This window comes from Lycium barbarum, chromosome 6, assembly GCF_019175385.1.
Source record: "Lycium barbarum isolate Lr01 chromosome 6, ASM1917538v2, whole genome shotgun sequence".
NCBI classification, from domain to species: Eukaryota; Viridiplantae; Streptophyta; class Magnoliopsida; order Solanales; family Solanaceae; genus Lycium; species Lycium barbarum.
Genome location: NC_083342.1, coordinates 112513847 through 112529683, shown reverse-complemented (window position 1 = coordinate 112529683; position 15837 = coordinate 112513847). Strand labels below are relative to the sequence as shown.

Below are 15837 nucleotides of genomic sequence, written 5' to 3'. Positions count from 1 at the left end.
AATAGTCAATACTATAGTTGACTTAAATTTGAACATCGAATTATCTCAATTAGATAAGTATAAAATAGAATTGAAGAACAATGACCAAGTTTAGATCTAATTCAATCAATTTAAACAAAAAATATAGATGTAGCAAGTAGTCAACACTGTGGTTGAGTTTAATTGAAATATTGAATTGCTTCAATTTAGCTAAGTATTATACAGGATTGAGTAACAATTAGCAACTCTTGGTTTAATTCAATCAATTTTTTTAATAAAAAAATAGACGCAACAAGTAGTCAATACATGGTTGACTTTAATTGATAAATTGAATTATCTCAATTAGTCAAGTATTAAATAAAATTGAGTAACAATTGACAAGTTTTGATCTAATTTAATCACTCTAAAAATAATAATAAATTTAACGAGTCGTCAACACTATGATTAACTTTAATTAAATCATAAAAATTATCTCAATTTAACTAAGTTCGATAGAATTGAGTAGCAATTGGTAAGTTTAGATCTAATTCAATCAATAAAATAGTGGATGTAAGTGTAACAAGTAGTCAACGCTACGGTTGACTTTAATTGAAACATTGAATTGCTTCAATTTAGCTAAGTATAGGATTGAGCAACAATTAGCAACTTTTGATTTAATTGAATCAATTAAAAAAAAAAAAAGTAGACGTAACTAGTAAATACTATCGTTGACTTTAATTGAAATATGAATTATCTCAATTAGTTAATTATTAAATAGAATTGAGTGACAATTAGCAAGTTCATATCTAATTCATTCAATTTAAATAAAAATAGTGAATGTTACGAGAGTTAACACTATGATAATGGTTGACTTTGATTGGAATATTTAATTATCTCAATTTAGGAAAGTATTAGTTATGATTGAGTAACAGTTAACAAGTTTTGATTTAAGTCAATTGTTTTTTTTAAAATATTGATGTAACAAGTAGTCAACACTATGGTTGACTTCAATTGCAATATTAAATCATCTCAGTTTAGTTAAGCATTAGATAATAATTAGCAAATTTTGATTTAATTCATTTTTTTTTTTAAATAGACGATGTAACAAGTGGCGTCTCTTCGTAGACATTCGATAAAACTGAAACGATACATAAAGATGTAACAAGTAATCAACACTATGATTGACTTTGATTGAAGTTGAATTTTCTCAATTTAGCTAAGCATCAACCATTATTCAGTAAAAGTTTTCCCAAGTGTTGATTCAATTCAATCATTTTTTTTTATAAAATAAGTGGATATAACAAGTAGTCAAACACTATGATTGACTTTAATTGAAATGTTGAATTATCTTAGTTTTTCTAAGAGTTAGATAAATTTGAGTACCAATTAGCAAGTTTTGATTTAATTCCATCATTTTTTTAAAAAAGGATGTAACAAGCAGTCAACACTATGATTGACTCTAATTGAAATATTAAATTATCTCAAATTAGCTAAGTATTAGATATGATTGAGTAATAGTTATCGGCTTGTAATTTAATTCAATCAACTTTAAAAAAAAAAAAATGAATGTAACAAGTAGTTGAAATTATGATTGGCTTTAATTAAAACATTGAATTATCTCAATTTGTTGAGCATTAGATAGGATTTGATCGAATAAATATTTTTTAAGTGCTGATTTAATTAAATTAATTTAAGAAAATAAAAACAATTGTGAATGTAACAATTAGTCAACACCGAGTTGACTTTAATGAAAACATGTGAATTATTTCAATTTAGCTGAGTACTAGATAGAATTGAATAACAATTAGCAAATTTCGATTTACTTCAATCAATTTTTTTCTTAAAATAGCGGGTTTAACAAGTAGTCACACTATTGTTGACTTTGAATTAAAGATTTATTCCAGCAAGAATTTAGATAAGTATTAGATATAATTGAGGAACAATTAACAAGTTTTAATTTAATTCAATCAATTTAAAAAAAAAAAATGACAAAAACTGGATGAAACAAGCAATCAACACTATGATTGACTGTAATTGAAATGTTGAATTACTTCAATTTAGCTAAATATTATATAGGATTGAGTAAATATTTTTACTAAATTTTGATTCAATTCAATCATTTTTAAGATAAAATAGATGCAATTTCGTCAAAAAATTAGACAATTTTTGTACGTAATTTAGGACTTTTTTTTTTATATTGTTTAAAATATATTTATAGGATACATTAACTTGTAGTTTGTATTGATATACCATACATATAGGTTGACCAAATAACTAAATTAGGTGTATGTATAATTTTTTTTTTGATTTTTTTTAAACAAACCACTAAGTAGACTTAGTGGATATTTTATTAGGAAATCAAACAAAAAGAAACGTAAAACAAAAGAGTCTTAAAACAACAAACAAAAACGTCAGCTAAGAAGCCTACCAAAAAAGCTTTCTAGGTCCATGCTATGTATGTATAAATTATATAAAAATATTAGAGGGAGATAAATTTATGAGTTCTAGGTATTGGAAGAATAAAAAGCTTAAACATGTTATGTGTAATAATTGCTTTGTCTTGAAGGAAAAAAATTTGAAGGGAAATACCACTTATTGGAGCCAAATCTTCATTAAGGGCAATTAGGACTTTTTAATAGGGTTGTGCCAAGTTGTGTCAAATAACAGCACCCTTTCAGATATTTCTCCAAAACTCTAATCTGAATTTGTTTATTGAAGCCTTTATCGTAATCCACATGTAGTTTTCTCTTCAAGTTCAAAAATTTATTTCAAAAGTGTTTTCACAAATTGTTGTCTTTAACATACAACTAATGATGCTTACAGAATGTTGTATGAGCAATATCAATTATTTTACAACTGAGTTTATAGTGTTTAGTTTTGTTTTGGAGTTGCGAAAGTGACTGGACTTTACTTCCCATCTCAATTTGATGTTTATTTTCAAGTTATGTCGGTCTATCTCTATTATATAATATACATACAGTATAAATAAACATATCAGTATTATTTTTTATACATATTGAATTTTATCAAAACAATGTAAAAGGGTGTCTTCCCAAAGAAAATTGTTCGTCAAATTTTTTCCCAATAACTGAAACTTACAGGAGTGTTAATCTTCAGGATAATCAATACATGTACAATTATTATGATTGGCCCTCTAATTTCAATATTTGCTATTATTATTAGTATGCAATTTGGATAGCAGCTCATGTATGAATTTGACATCAAATTTAGAGCCTGTTTGGATTGGCTTATAAGTTGATCAAATCAACTTATAAGTCATTTTTAACTTATTTGAGTGTTTGATATAATAAAAAATAACTTAAATTAAGTTAAAAAGTGCTTAAAATTGGGCCCTTCTTTTGGGGTGGTCTTTAAATTTTGTCCCTCATATTTGCGGTCTTTAAATTTTGCCCCTCATATTTGTGGTCTTTAAGTTTTGCCCTTATCTTGGATACCTGAGGTTCTGGGTTCGAACCCCCGCTCAGGCATAAAATAAAAAAATAATTTCGCAAGGCAAGGCTGGAGGGAGTGTATGCCGGATCCGGCATAAAGTCCTTAAGGAAAAATTAAAGTTATGCCGGAGGGGGCATAACTTTTCCTTATGGGACAGACTTTTAATTAAGGCATAACCAAAAGTATGCCTCATAAGACAGAACTTTTCCTTAAGGCAAACTTTTAGGTATGCCTTAAGGAAAAGTTCCGTCTTATGGGGCATACTTTTAGTTCTATTTTATGGGGCACACTTTTAGTTAAGGCATAACTAAAAGTATGCTCCATAAGGCGGAACTTTTCTTTAAGACATAATTAAAAGTTTGTCTTGAAAAGTAAAATAAAATAAAATATATGTCTCAAGACAAAGTCTGCCCCCTCCGGCATAACTTTAGTTTTTCCTTAAGGATTGTATGCCGAATCTGGCATAAAGTCCTTAAGGAAAAACTAAAGTTATGTCGGAGGAGGCATAACTTTTCCTTAAGGAACTATGCCTTATGGGGCAGACTTTTAATTAAGGCATAACCAAAAGTATGCCTCATAAGACAGAACTTTTCCTTAAGGCAAACTTTTAGTTATGCCTTAAGGAAAAGTTCCGCCTGATGGGGCATACTTTTAGTTATATTTTATGGGGCACACTTTTAGTTAAGGCATAACTAAAAGTATGCCCCATAAGGCAGAACTTTTCCTTAAGACATAATTAAAAGTTTGCCTTGAAAAGTATATATATATATATATATATATATATATGTCTCAAGGAAAAGTCTGCCCCCTCCGGCATAACTTTAGTTTTTCCTTAAGAATTGTATGCCGGATCCGGCATACACTCCCCCCAACCCTGCCTTGCGAAATTATTTTTTTATTTTATGCCTGAGCGGGGGTTCGAACCCAGAACCTCAGGTATCCAAGCGAAGGGCAAAACTTAAAGAACACAAATATGAGGGGCAAAATTTAAAGACCACCCCAAAAGAAGGGCAATCCGTGCAAAAAAATGCTTAAAATAAGCCAAAATCAAAAAATTACTCAACCCCAACTTTTTTTTTTGGACTTAGAAGCCTTTTTGGTTTGACCAACAACTTTACCTTTTTATCCCTTATATTTTCTGTTAATTTCAATAATAACCTTACTTCTAAAAACCTTTTAAGCACTTTTATCCAACCAGTAACTGTTTATTTATAAAATAACTTTTATCATTTAAAAAATATTTTAATCACTTATGCTTAAAAGTCATTTTTTTCCGGCTAATCCAAACGGGTTCTTATTAATTTATTTATCCACAGTCAAGAGGGTCAGGAATAAGAGAGGTTAAATGAGAAGACCCCATTTATGTGTCAACGAATAAATGGTTAGTTAAAAAATGATTAATGAATCTTTAATTGAACAAAGACTTTCTGTGTCAAAGAACAAGTGGTTAGTTAGAATATGGTTCTTACTTGTTTCGTCATTTTAAGCCCATCAAGTTGTGTTTACTGGTGACAGATATACAATTTTTAGTACATTGAAAAGACAAATAAATACTTATATTCTTTCATAAGAAAACAAATTTGTCAGTGGGACTTAGCTGAGAGTCTCTCGCCATATATACAATTCATTTGTTTTTCTATTTTCTTAAAAATGTGAATGGAGTGTTGAATAGAAAACAGAAGAGAAAACAAGGTCGCAAAGATGCAATGACAGAGCTAAAAATAAAAAAACAGTTCAATTGAATTCTTTTCATCTCAAAATTATGATATGTAAATAGAGTAAAAGTATAATATCGAAACTTCTGTCTATTAGTTTTGAATTTTTTTAATCTCAGGTTCCCCCACCTGAAGGATTGTAATGTAAATTTGAATCTTATGCTTAAATTGCAACTATTTGTCTTAACTCGAATACCAATTAGACACGTCTTTTGATTTGAATTCTAAACAAAAATGTTTTTGTGAACATTTTCATATATAAACGATATTCAAAATTATAGGAAACTAAATTATAGTAAAAGAGTAGTTGGCCATGCGTTTTCATAGAAACTAGTGTTTGAAAAGTAGTGAAAGCAACAATTAGGTAATCGAAGTTGGTGAATCCTTTGACCAATGTGCTTCTGGAGGATATATTTTAACACTTCCTATAGCTTCTAGATGCAATAGTGATGTTTATATTAAATAAAATAATAAATCCTTTTCCCTAGGCGTGTTAGCGTTTCATATTTTCAGTAGGATTTTGATAATGACAAACATAGACTTTATCATATACATTGAGTTTAAATTTGGTACGTTAATAATGTATAGCAGTAAGTTTGTTATACAATCAAGTAAACAGGTATATAACAACATAAAATTCTTCATTAGAAAATTTGATATGATAATCGAGAAAAAAAATTAACTACCTATTAGATTAGGTTAAAGTTTATCATGGTTAAATTTTTTATATTGAAAAAGGCTCATAAACAAACCTTAAGGGTATTTTTAGACCTAAAAGGTGGATGGAAGGGTATTTTTAGACCAAAAGGTGGAAGAAGGGTATTTATGAGCCTTTTTCAATAGGTTAAGGGTATTTTTGGACCTTTTCCGATAAAAAAAACAAAAAAACATATTCTGTTAGTTTAAAGGGTATATTTGAGCCAAAAACAAACCTTAAGGGTATTTTTAGACCTAAAAGGTGGATGAAAGGGTATTTTTAGACCAAAAGGTGGAAGAAGGGTATTTATGAGCCTTTTTCAATAGGTTAAGGGTATTTTTGGACCTTTTCCGTATTTAAATTGATAATATGTTAAATGTTAGAATAAAAGTTGTGTATTAGAGGTAGTAACACAGAATATCACCCAACTATGGGTAATGATCTCCCAAAATCATATATATATATATATATATATATTTAACAAGATCAATCAACTTTTTCTATATCAGATCAAAAGTCATTTAATGAATATTTTGCCAATAAAATATGACATAACATTTAATTTAGTCCACACGAACTTTTTTTTCCCTCAATCCACATGGCAATAAGACTCGAACTGACCCAAACCCATAGCTCAAATTAACACTTATTGTTTATCAGGTGATATTTTCAGCTTCTTTATAGCAAATCAATCTAGCATAATTCAAGTGGTATTTCCAGCTTCTTAAATTGATATAGCTTTAGTTGTTTATCAATCGATAACTCTCAATGGAATTTGATCTTACTTTATTTTTAGAATAATAATATGTGCCAGCATCAATCAAGTCTTTGTATTCTTAAGGTTTAATAGCCTGATTAAATACATTACAGCTTGCAAAATAAATTAAATAGAGTGCTCCTATTCTGATTAATTATTAGTGCTACCAATATATGTTAGGAGTCCGATTTATGGGACAAAAGGAATGACTAGACTTCAGGAACTACATTTACTTAATGTCGTTAAGAAAATCCTTATGGACTTTGCCTGAGAGAAGGAAAAAGAAGATGACACCATTTTAATAAAATGATGGGTCAATTATTTTTCAAAAGAGAGTTAAACTCTATTTTAATTTAGAGAGAATAGGGTTAATAAGGGTTAATTTGGGTTATGGGTTTAGGTCGATTCAGGTCTTATTGCCATGTGGACTCAGGAAAAAAAGTTCATGTGGATAAATTAAATGTCATATCATATTTTGTTGCCTAAATATTAATTAAGTGATTTTTGATGTGGTAGTGAAAATTGGGTGGCCTTGTTGTTAAAAAATATATGACTTTGAAAAGATCAATCTTCTGTGTTATAACCTTGCGTGTGTTACTGTGACAAATTTTCTAGATATTACTCAAAAGTTTTATTATGTGCCTCACACATCTGACATTAGTTGTGTGAGACTTTTTTTTTTAAATAAAAAGGTAGACCCACATCTTATACTTTTGGGTCCACGTATTTTAAGTCCACTTTTTTATCTCACTAAAAAGAGCCTCACACAATTAATGTCAGTTGTGTGAGACACATATTTAAAAGGAAAAATGGTCAAATTTACCCTTCAAGTATGATTTATAGTTTAAAATTTGCTCTCCGTTAAAGATTGGGATCAAATTTGCCCTTCCCGTTAAGATACTTATTATATTTGCCCTTTTTTAGATGGAAGTGTGGCTTGGACTAAAAAATTAGCTACGTAGACTCCCAGACCCAATTATTTTAACCAGTGACTCATTTACCCATCATATAAAATAATATAACCCTAATACTTTTATTTAAAAAAAGAGAAAAGTGAGGCTCTGATTGGATATATTAGTGATTGGTTCTAAACAACTGAAGAAAAAGATGTGGCATTGTGCATGGAGCTCTTACCATGAAGAGTTCTATGACCATTTGAAGGTTATAGGTAATATTGATCAGCCTGCTGTTGAGAACTTGTTAACATACCCAATTGAGACTTGGGTTAGAGCCTACTTTGACACCCTTTGCAAGAATCAAAATGTGGAGAGCCATTCTTTTCTCTTTCCTAAAATAAAAGTAACAGGGTTGTATTATTTTATATGATGGGTAAACGGGTCACTGGTTTTGGACTAAAATAATTGGGTTTGGGGGTCTAAGTGGCTAATTTTTAGTCCAAATCACACTTTCATCCAAAAAAGGGCAAATATAACAAGTATCCTAACGGGTAAGGCAAATTTGATCTCAAACTTTGACGGAGAATAAATTTAAATTATAAACCATACTTGGAGGGTAAATTTGACTCTTTTCCTTATTAAAAAATTTCAGATATTACTAGACATCACGCTCCATTACACATACTATCATCAAACTTTACACGTGTAGGAACTAGGAAGCATGCTACAATCTAACGGCGAGTCAATCCTCAATTTTATTTGAATAGTTCTCTTTATCTAGTTTTTAAAATGTAAATTTTACTTTAAAAATATCAAAAAATTATATATTTGAATCGAACATTAGTTAAAATACAGGAAAATTTACTTGGCATAGATAACTCCGAGAGATATTTATGGTTAATAACTACTATTTAAATTAATTACATTTCGTATTTATAATTTTCATTCTGTAGCTATATGCACTTGTGTGTATATATATTTGAATGTATTTGATTTACGTACTGCAAAAGTTGAATACAATTGTATGTGTATTTATATACAAATGTATATGAATTTGCAAAATGAATTGGATTTTTGATTTTGTGTGTCGTTTGTTTCATTTATATACATATGTATATGACTGAGCAGTGCATTCAAATACACTCTACTACACGCGGGAATACCTAACACCTAGCTACGAATACAATTGAAAAGTGTATTCAAATACACACAAATACACCTAAAAATCAGCTATGAAATGTAAATATACAAAATACAACTATGGGTTGCTAACAACTCTAATTATATAATCGTTTCTGTAATTTTTCCTAAAATTTATGATCCTCGTATTTTGAGCTTTTCATTCTTTTTCGAAAAGAAAAAACAGAAACAAATGGTATTTAACTATTACTTTCTCAAAAAAAAAAAAAAAACCAAATGGTGTTTGAGAAGAATCATGAATGAATTCACTGTCAAAAATAAGTTTGGAGAATAGTTCTATTTATCTAGTTTTTAATTATGTAAATTTTTTAAAAAGATCAAAAAATTAAATATTCGAATTGAAATAAGTTAAAATGTATGATCCTCGTATTTTGAACTTTTCATTCATTTTTCAAAGGAAAAAAAAAAAAAAAAACACAGAAACCAAATGGTATTGATGAATCATGAATGAAGTCACTGTCAAATGTTTGGAGTACAGCTTTGAGACACCAATTAGTAACAAAGTTCCACTGTTCCAGTAAGATTCATTTTCTTGAGAGACCCAAACTTTTGGGATCCAACGTAATGTCGCGGCCGATGCATTTGTTTTTATTTATTTCACTTATGGGAGAAATGAGAAAAATAATAGGATATTCTTTTCATATAAACTCATATCAGCCTAAGTTTCATTATAACGAGGAAATAAAATCTCTTGGCTTCTTACAATTTAAATAGAAGAAAATGAATTTTTCAGATCTCTTATGTGTAAAAAATGAAAGTAAAAAAATCATAAAACTAAAAAAAATTTGCAAAGGGCCAAATAACTTCTCCCCACCAGTTCAAGTATAAAACTTGGGGAATATGCCATTGCTATTATCTTTGACAGAAGAATCTGTACAGCAGTTGAACATAAAATTACAAGAAAAGAGTACATGCACAACACTCAGAAGCACAATTGAAAGCATCTGATTCAGAATTTAACCTCCCAAACATCAAATGCAACACTAAAGCTTCTTTTTGTTCTTGGGCTGCAATTAGCTCCCTTCAGCAAATATGCAGCCGCGCATCGGTTGATCTTCATCAACAGCAGGATTTACTAACACAAGCTTCATATACATAGATAATTTACATTTTTTATGAGTGAACAAGGCCAAGCCTCCAAGTGAAAAATAACAGCCCTCATGTGTTTATACTGCTTGTATAGGCAGGTATTGACATCTACCAGCTAAGGAACATTCGATTAGAAAAGCTTCATAGAGCTTCATATATCATTTCCTGCATCAAGAAAATCAACAGTCTTGCTCACTTTATGGATCTCAGCAACCAAGATAATGATTAAAGAAAAGAGCATCCAGATTTGATAATCAAGACATTAGACGAATCAAAGGCAGCCTGAACATGGTCTGCTATCAAAAGATAATGAGGAGCAGTAGCATGAATCAAGAAAGCACTCCACTGAAACCTTCTGCTCGTATACTTAATGGCAAAATGATGATGGAACCAGAGGAAGGTAAGAAAAGGGAGAGGAGGGGGGGGGGGGGGGGGGGGGGGGGGAGAGAAAAGGAAAAAGAGTGGACCTGGTTGCATATTGGGCATGTTTCACTTCTTTCCATCCACTCAAGGATGCATGAAAGATGAAAATGGTGGTTACATTTTGTGACTATTCTTGGATTGTCAGCATCATACTCTGCAAAACAAGTGCAAAATATAGACTCTCAGACTTAAGCCAATCACAAGCAGGTTGATTATATAGCAAAAATGAAGAAAAAGATAAGACACAGAAGGGAAAAATGAATTCCGCTCTCCAATGATGTCCGGGCGTATACCTTCAAGACAAGTGGGACAAACATCCTCTTCTTCTGCTGATTTAATAATAGGTGACTTAGATTTTACAAGGTCAATCCCTGTTTTCTTTAGGGAGGCAAGAAGAGACTCCGTTTCAGCTTTGCAATCAGTTAACCTAATATCTTTACAAGCAGTCATCTCATAGCCATGTTGAAGTACTGTTTCATCGGTGAACTGGGACCCTCTTGACTGTGGATGCCCCAAAACTACTTCAAATGGAATTGGTGCAGGTGGAGAGCGGTAAGTGTTGGGTGTTGATCTATCTAGGTTCAAATCATCCAGGAGGCCAGACGTAAATGCAGTAGCAGCGCTATCATCAGATGTCAGCGAGTCATACTCTTCAGAAACTGGTGGGAACTGCAGAAAGAAGATTGAAAATCTATGGTAAGAGTTTGAAAATAAAAGAAGGCAGTAAGAGAGAGATTATACTAGAACGATTAGAAAAGGCATCAATGAACAAATAAAGTGCCAGTCCATCTACATAGGACACGAGTAGTAAAACTGATTGATATAGTATTCACAAAATCTGTTGCTTTCTATTTCCTAAAAGTTTTGAGTTTTATCCTGAAAAACATTCACTGTGTTCAGGACTTCAGGTTTATAAGGAACCAAGAACTTATCCAAATATTTTAAGTTTTTCCTTAGACAAAATTGTTAGTTATCTCTTAGTTATGCTTAACAGAACATGCATGAGCTGTAGCAATGCAATATTAATGATAAAGACAATCAAACGGAAAAAAGGAGTGCAGAGGGTGTTAAGCACGTTTCATCACTTAAGATTGTGAAATCTCACGTCAAGTCAATTGGAAAGTACCATAAAGGCAATAAGAAACTGTCTGAGCAAGTATCACGCTTACAAGTCAACAAGCTACCATTTTTAGAAGTATGATACTACTTAACAAACACTGACAAGTGCAAATAACACAAGGTTACAGAAAGTAAATGATTTAATAGGACAAAATTTGAAAGCACTTAAGCTAGTTGAATGTTCCCATATGTAGACTGATTGGAACAGATTACTAACATAGTAAAAAACTGGTGTTCCATGAAGCTGGGGAGGCTTCCTTGAAGAGCAACAGCAACCACCCATCCTTTGCAGCTATTTTAGTTATTTATGTGTATGTCTTATTTCTGACACATTACCTTCTCCGTCCGTATGTAGAAGGGCAATCCACTGCAGATGAAAAAGCGGGGATGCACATTTAGAATTATACAGTGTAATCCCAAAAAGAAATGCATGGTTAACAACGAGTAAGGCAACAGAGAAATCCAAAAAATAAACCAGGATCAAGAATACCACACAAAAGAGCTTCCTGAAACGAGAACATAAAACTACTTTGATCCAATGTAATACACTTCAGCTATAACGTTTAGCATCAAATTATCCCTCAAAGTGAGCTAAGCAATTAGTTTATAGTTTAAGGAAGCCTATTTGCTCTTTAAATCTGTACTTTACTCTCCATTTCTCTCCATATAGGGCAGATACTGAAGAGTTCATAATTCTGCGATTATGATGCATTAGTGGATAAAAATCACTTCCTTGTACAAAAACTTGGATAGTTAATACAGACGGACAGACTTTTTTTTCAATAATTATTTTCCAATTCCATGTAGAACTCTCACAAGTCCCGACTATCAAGCAATATCTTCATACTTAAAAATAGTTATGGACTAACACCTCAAGAGTCACAGAAAACAAAGTCATATACAGACTTGGTAGTTCAACGTTAGAATACTTGTCTCATCATTTGAGCCTGCCCATTTTGAGATGGAGACTTTCTACTAAACATGTTCCAAAGATTGTGCAGGAACAGACTTAGAGAAGCAAATGACGTAATATATATACTCAAGCTTACCCAAAGGCGTATCCTAATGGTCAATGGAGTGGGTGCATACCTTGAGACCGGGGTTCAATCCTGGCAGAGAAAAAAACACTGGATGATTTTTTCCCCCATTTGCTCAGGCTTGGTGGATAGAGTTACTCAGTTACCCGGCACCTATACTAGTGGGAGTTAGCAGGAGTTAGCAGGTACCCTATGTAATAGGCGAGGTGCGCTCAAACTGACCGGACACCATCATTATCAAGAAAAAAAAGAACCTACCCATTTAATTTGGGAAACTGATGATGGTCTTTTGCTATGGGCGTGGACTTTGTCTATGATCACTACATATGCTATATATTTATAAACCACAAGACTTCAACAACATTTTGCTGGTTACAACTACTACTTCATAGAATTTAATTTATCTTAATCTAAGGATGAGTTTGACATGCACAAAAAGAGAGATATTCTTGAACATGGAACATAAACTTTTGTTTTTGTTAATCACTCCTTAATCCTGTCTAGGATGTCAAACAGAGATGCAAAGTGTTATAATGCAGGAGAGCTCCTCTATTAATTGTAGAAGTTACCAATTTCCCTATTTATAGCAATCAAAGCAATTTCGCACCTTGCATCGGATACACATTCATAAGCATGTATCTACAGAACATTATTAAGTATATTGTATACCTCTGTGGCTTAAAAGAAAGAAGTCATGATACTGGTTCAAGGACATATTTGTTGAGTACAAACAGAAGCATACAAAAATGTACGTATTATTATAATGTTCAATGAATGTACAATTAATTCATTACCTGAAGACAACGAAGACAACAACGACAACAATAACATACCTAGTGTAATCCCACAAGTGGGGTCTGGGGTGGGTAGGATGTACGCAGACCTTACCTCTACCTCTGTGGGGTAGAGAGGCTGTTTCCATAGACCCTCGGCACGAATGCATTACCTCAAGACAATTGATCCATATTCAAATATCTTGAAAAAGCAATGGAAATTGCAATAACTTCAAACAAAGCAGCAAGCTTCACAACTACTTTTGAGTATTCAAACCGTAACAAACCATTACTGGGCAAACTAGGAAAAGTTCCCCCGTAAGTTAAAAACAAGCTACAATCCATTGAGGTCAATAAAGAAACAACAAGTATTAGCAGTCAATCTCTTGATACCATACTACTGGGGACCAAAATTCACTGATATCGAGCGAAACTAATCTTTTCAGGAAATATTAACTCAGAAAAGTGAAATAAAATGGAGCAAACAAAATCTCCACACAAGAAACCTTATTAGTAGACCAACAACAAAAACAACAACAAGCACCCAGTGAAATGGGTAGAGTGTACGCAGACCTTACTCCTACCAAGGTAGGACGGCTGTTTCCGAAAGACCCTCAAAGCATAAAAAGAGGTTAGATAAGGCCAAGAAATTCAAAGCGATATGGAAATGAAAATAACAAAAGCAACTAAACCATGATGAAGCAGTTTGCAAAGGGACAGTAGCTACCACAGATAAAATAAGATAATCAAAGTACAGGAAATAACAGATAGTAGCAGAAATCAAAGCACAAGAAACTATAGCGCGATAATGCGACTACTACTATGAAAAGATAAACGAGACTATCTACTAGCCTTCTACCCTAATCTGAGTCCTCCATACCCTCCTATCTAAAGTCATGTCCTCGGTAAGCTGTAACTGCGCCATGTCATGTCTAATCACCTCTCCCCAAAACTTCTTCGGCCTACCCCTACCTCTTCTGAAATCATCCATGGCCAACCTCTCACACCTTATCAGTAGACCCTAACCCAATAAAATTTCATAATATCAAACTACACCCACTTTCAGTTTCAGAAGCATACACATACACAGGCAGTGGCACACCAGAAAGACCCACTGAGGAAAAACAGCACCTTTACCTAGACAAGAGAACTAAATAGTACAATCACAGAGAATCAGAATTATTACACAAAACAACTGATTATTAGACCAGACTTAAAAAAAAACTGCACCTCAATCTTAAACAATTTTTTCGGCAGTATATATACTCATCCAAACAGATTTTAGATAAATTGGCTAGAAACACCTGCAGTTTCAAAAGAACACGTATGAAGAAGCACTGGGCACACCAGAAAGAACTAGAGAGAACCTTTTTGCTAAAAGACAATAGAATTAATAGGACAAACTCATAAAAACAGAATCTTTACACAACCTGATCAACAGACCAGACACAATAGATTTCAGAAGGTTAAACTACACCCACTTTCAGTTTCAAAAGTACAGTGGCTCAGCAGAAAGAAGATAAAATGACCAAAAATAGAAGCTTTAACACGCTATATATATTGCTTCTTTGTTATTCTGAAAAAGAAGTCTGCGTGGAATGGTAACTAGATAGATGAAAAAGAGAATCTTTACAAAAGACACCTGATAAATAGACCACACCCAATCAAAGTATCAAAATAAATTAACCACACCCACCTTCAGTTTCTAAAACAGGCATATAAACAAGACCTACAAAGGAAAAACAGAAATCTTTACCTTGCTAAAAAAACTTTTGTTTCTTTTTTAGTCTAAAAAGTCTGCTTGGAATGGAAACCTGATAAATAGACCACACCAAAGTATACGTCAGAAAAATTAACTACTACCACCTTCAGTTTCAAATAGCACATATATATAGAGGCAGAGCCACACCAAAAATACTTACAGGGGAAAAACAGAATCTTCACCTTGCTAAAGATTCTTTTTTTATTTGTGTTTTTGTGGAAAGAACAGTTCTTGAAAATGGTTACTAGTGGGATGAAGAAGAAGACTAAAGCAGTGAACACAGAAAATAGTATGATGTGCATAAAAAAAAACAAAAAGAGATAAAAAATGGCTTCGCCCGGACTCGAACCGGAGACCTTCAGTGTGTTAGACTGACGTGATAACCAACTACACCACGAAACCGATTTGTAAGATGGTCTCGAAAGTTAGAACTACTATACGTTGATCGTTTAAATGGTTTCAATCATGAGGAAAAGAAATTTATTTATGAACATAAAATAGATTAAGTCACTCCGATTTACATGATACTATTATATAAGCTGTAGTCATATGGTTAAGCAGAATTTGTCAGGATGATGTTAGGTAAGTATAGGGCAAACAACTCAATCAGCGAAGTGTGCACAAAATGTATATGGTATACATATTACGGCATAACGTATTGATGTAAGCTAATGCCTCGACTGTTAAGACATGACTCTGTGAAACTTTGGCCTTTTCTAATTATGAAAAGGTTATTATTTAAATTGCATGATCTTTTGAACTCTATTACCAGCGAATCTTCAACAATTTTGAGGAAAAAGTAATAATTTCTTTATAGTCGACCAAAAAAAATCAATCTAATAGAAGCTATCCTAACTCAAGAGATAATATTAAAATGGGGGGAAAGTGAAAAGTTAGGTAAAAGTATTTAAAAGTTGCATCCATCAATATACTCATTTGAATGGTTGAAGTGGAGACA

At 32.2% G+C, this 15837-nt stretch overlaps 1 protein-coding gene and 1 non-coding gene across 8 annotated transcripts in view; both read right to left on the bottom strand.

The window, feature by feature from the left end:
• Nucleotides 1-9480: 9480 nt before the first annotated feature.
• Nucleotides 9481-15837, bottom strand: part of LOC132645557 (probable E3 ubiquitin-protein ligase RHB1A) — a 33982-nt gene continuing 27625 nt past the window's right edge. The window contains exons 1-7 of one of the 7 annotated variants that reach the window (XM_060362588.1): nucleotides 15040-15248; nucleotides 14874-14931; nucleotides 14348-14421; nucleotides 11525-11674; nucleotides 10482-10857; nucleotides 10233-10342; nucleotides 9481-9930 (exon numbers count right to left, since the gene is read on the bottom strand). In XM_060362588.1, the coding sequence (XP_060218571.1) occupies nucleotides 9907-9930; nucleotides 10233-10342; nucleotides 10482-10857; nucleotides 11525-11590 (576 nt within the window). In that variant the 5' untranslated portion in view covers nucleotides 11591-11674; nucleotides 14348-14421; nucleotides 14874-14931; nucleotides 15040-15248 and the 3' untranslated portion in view covers nucleotides 9481-9906. Of the gene's footprint in view, nucleotides 9931-10232; nucleotides 10343-10481; nucleotides 10858-11524; nucleotides 11675-14347; nucleotides 14422-14547; nucleotides 14767-14873; nucleotides 14932-15039; nucleotides 15249-15837 lie in introns of those variants that run through there. The other 6 variants (XM_060362586.1, XM_060362589.1, XM_060362591.1 and 3 more) reach the window with 6 other exon arrangements.
• On the bottom strand, nucleotides 15208-15281 carry TRNAV-AAC (transfer RNA valine (anticodon AAC)). The gene has a single exon. It is a non-coding gene; the product is annotated as a tRNA-Val (tRNA).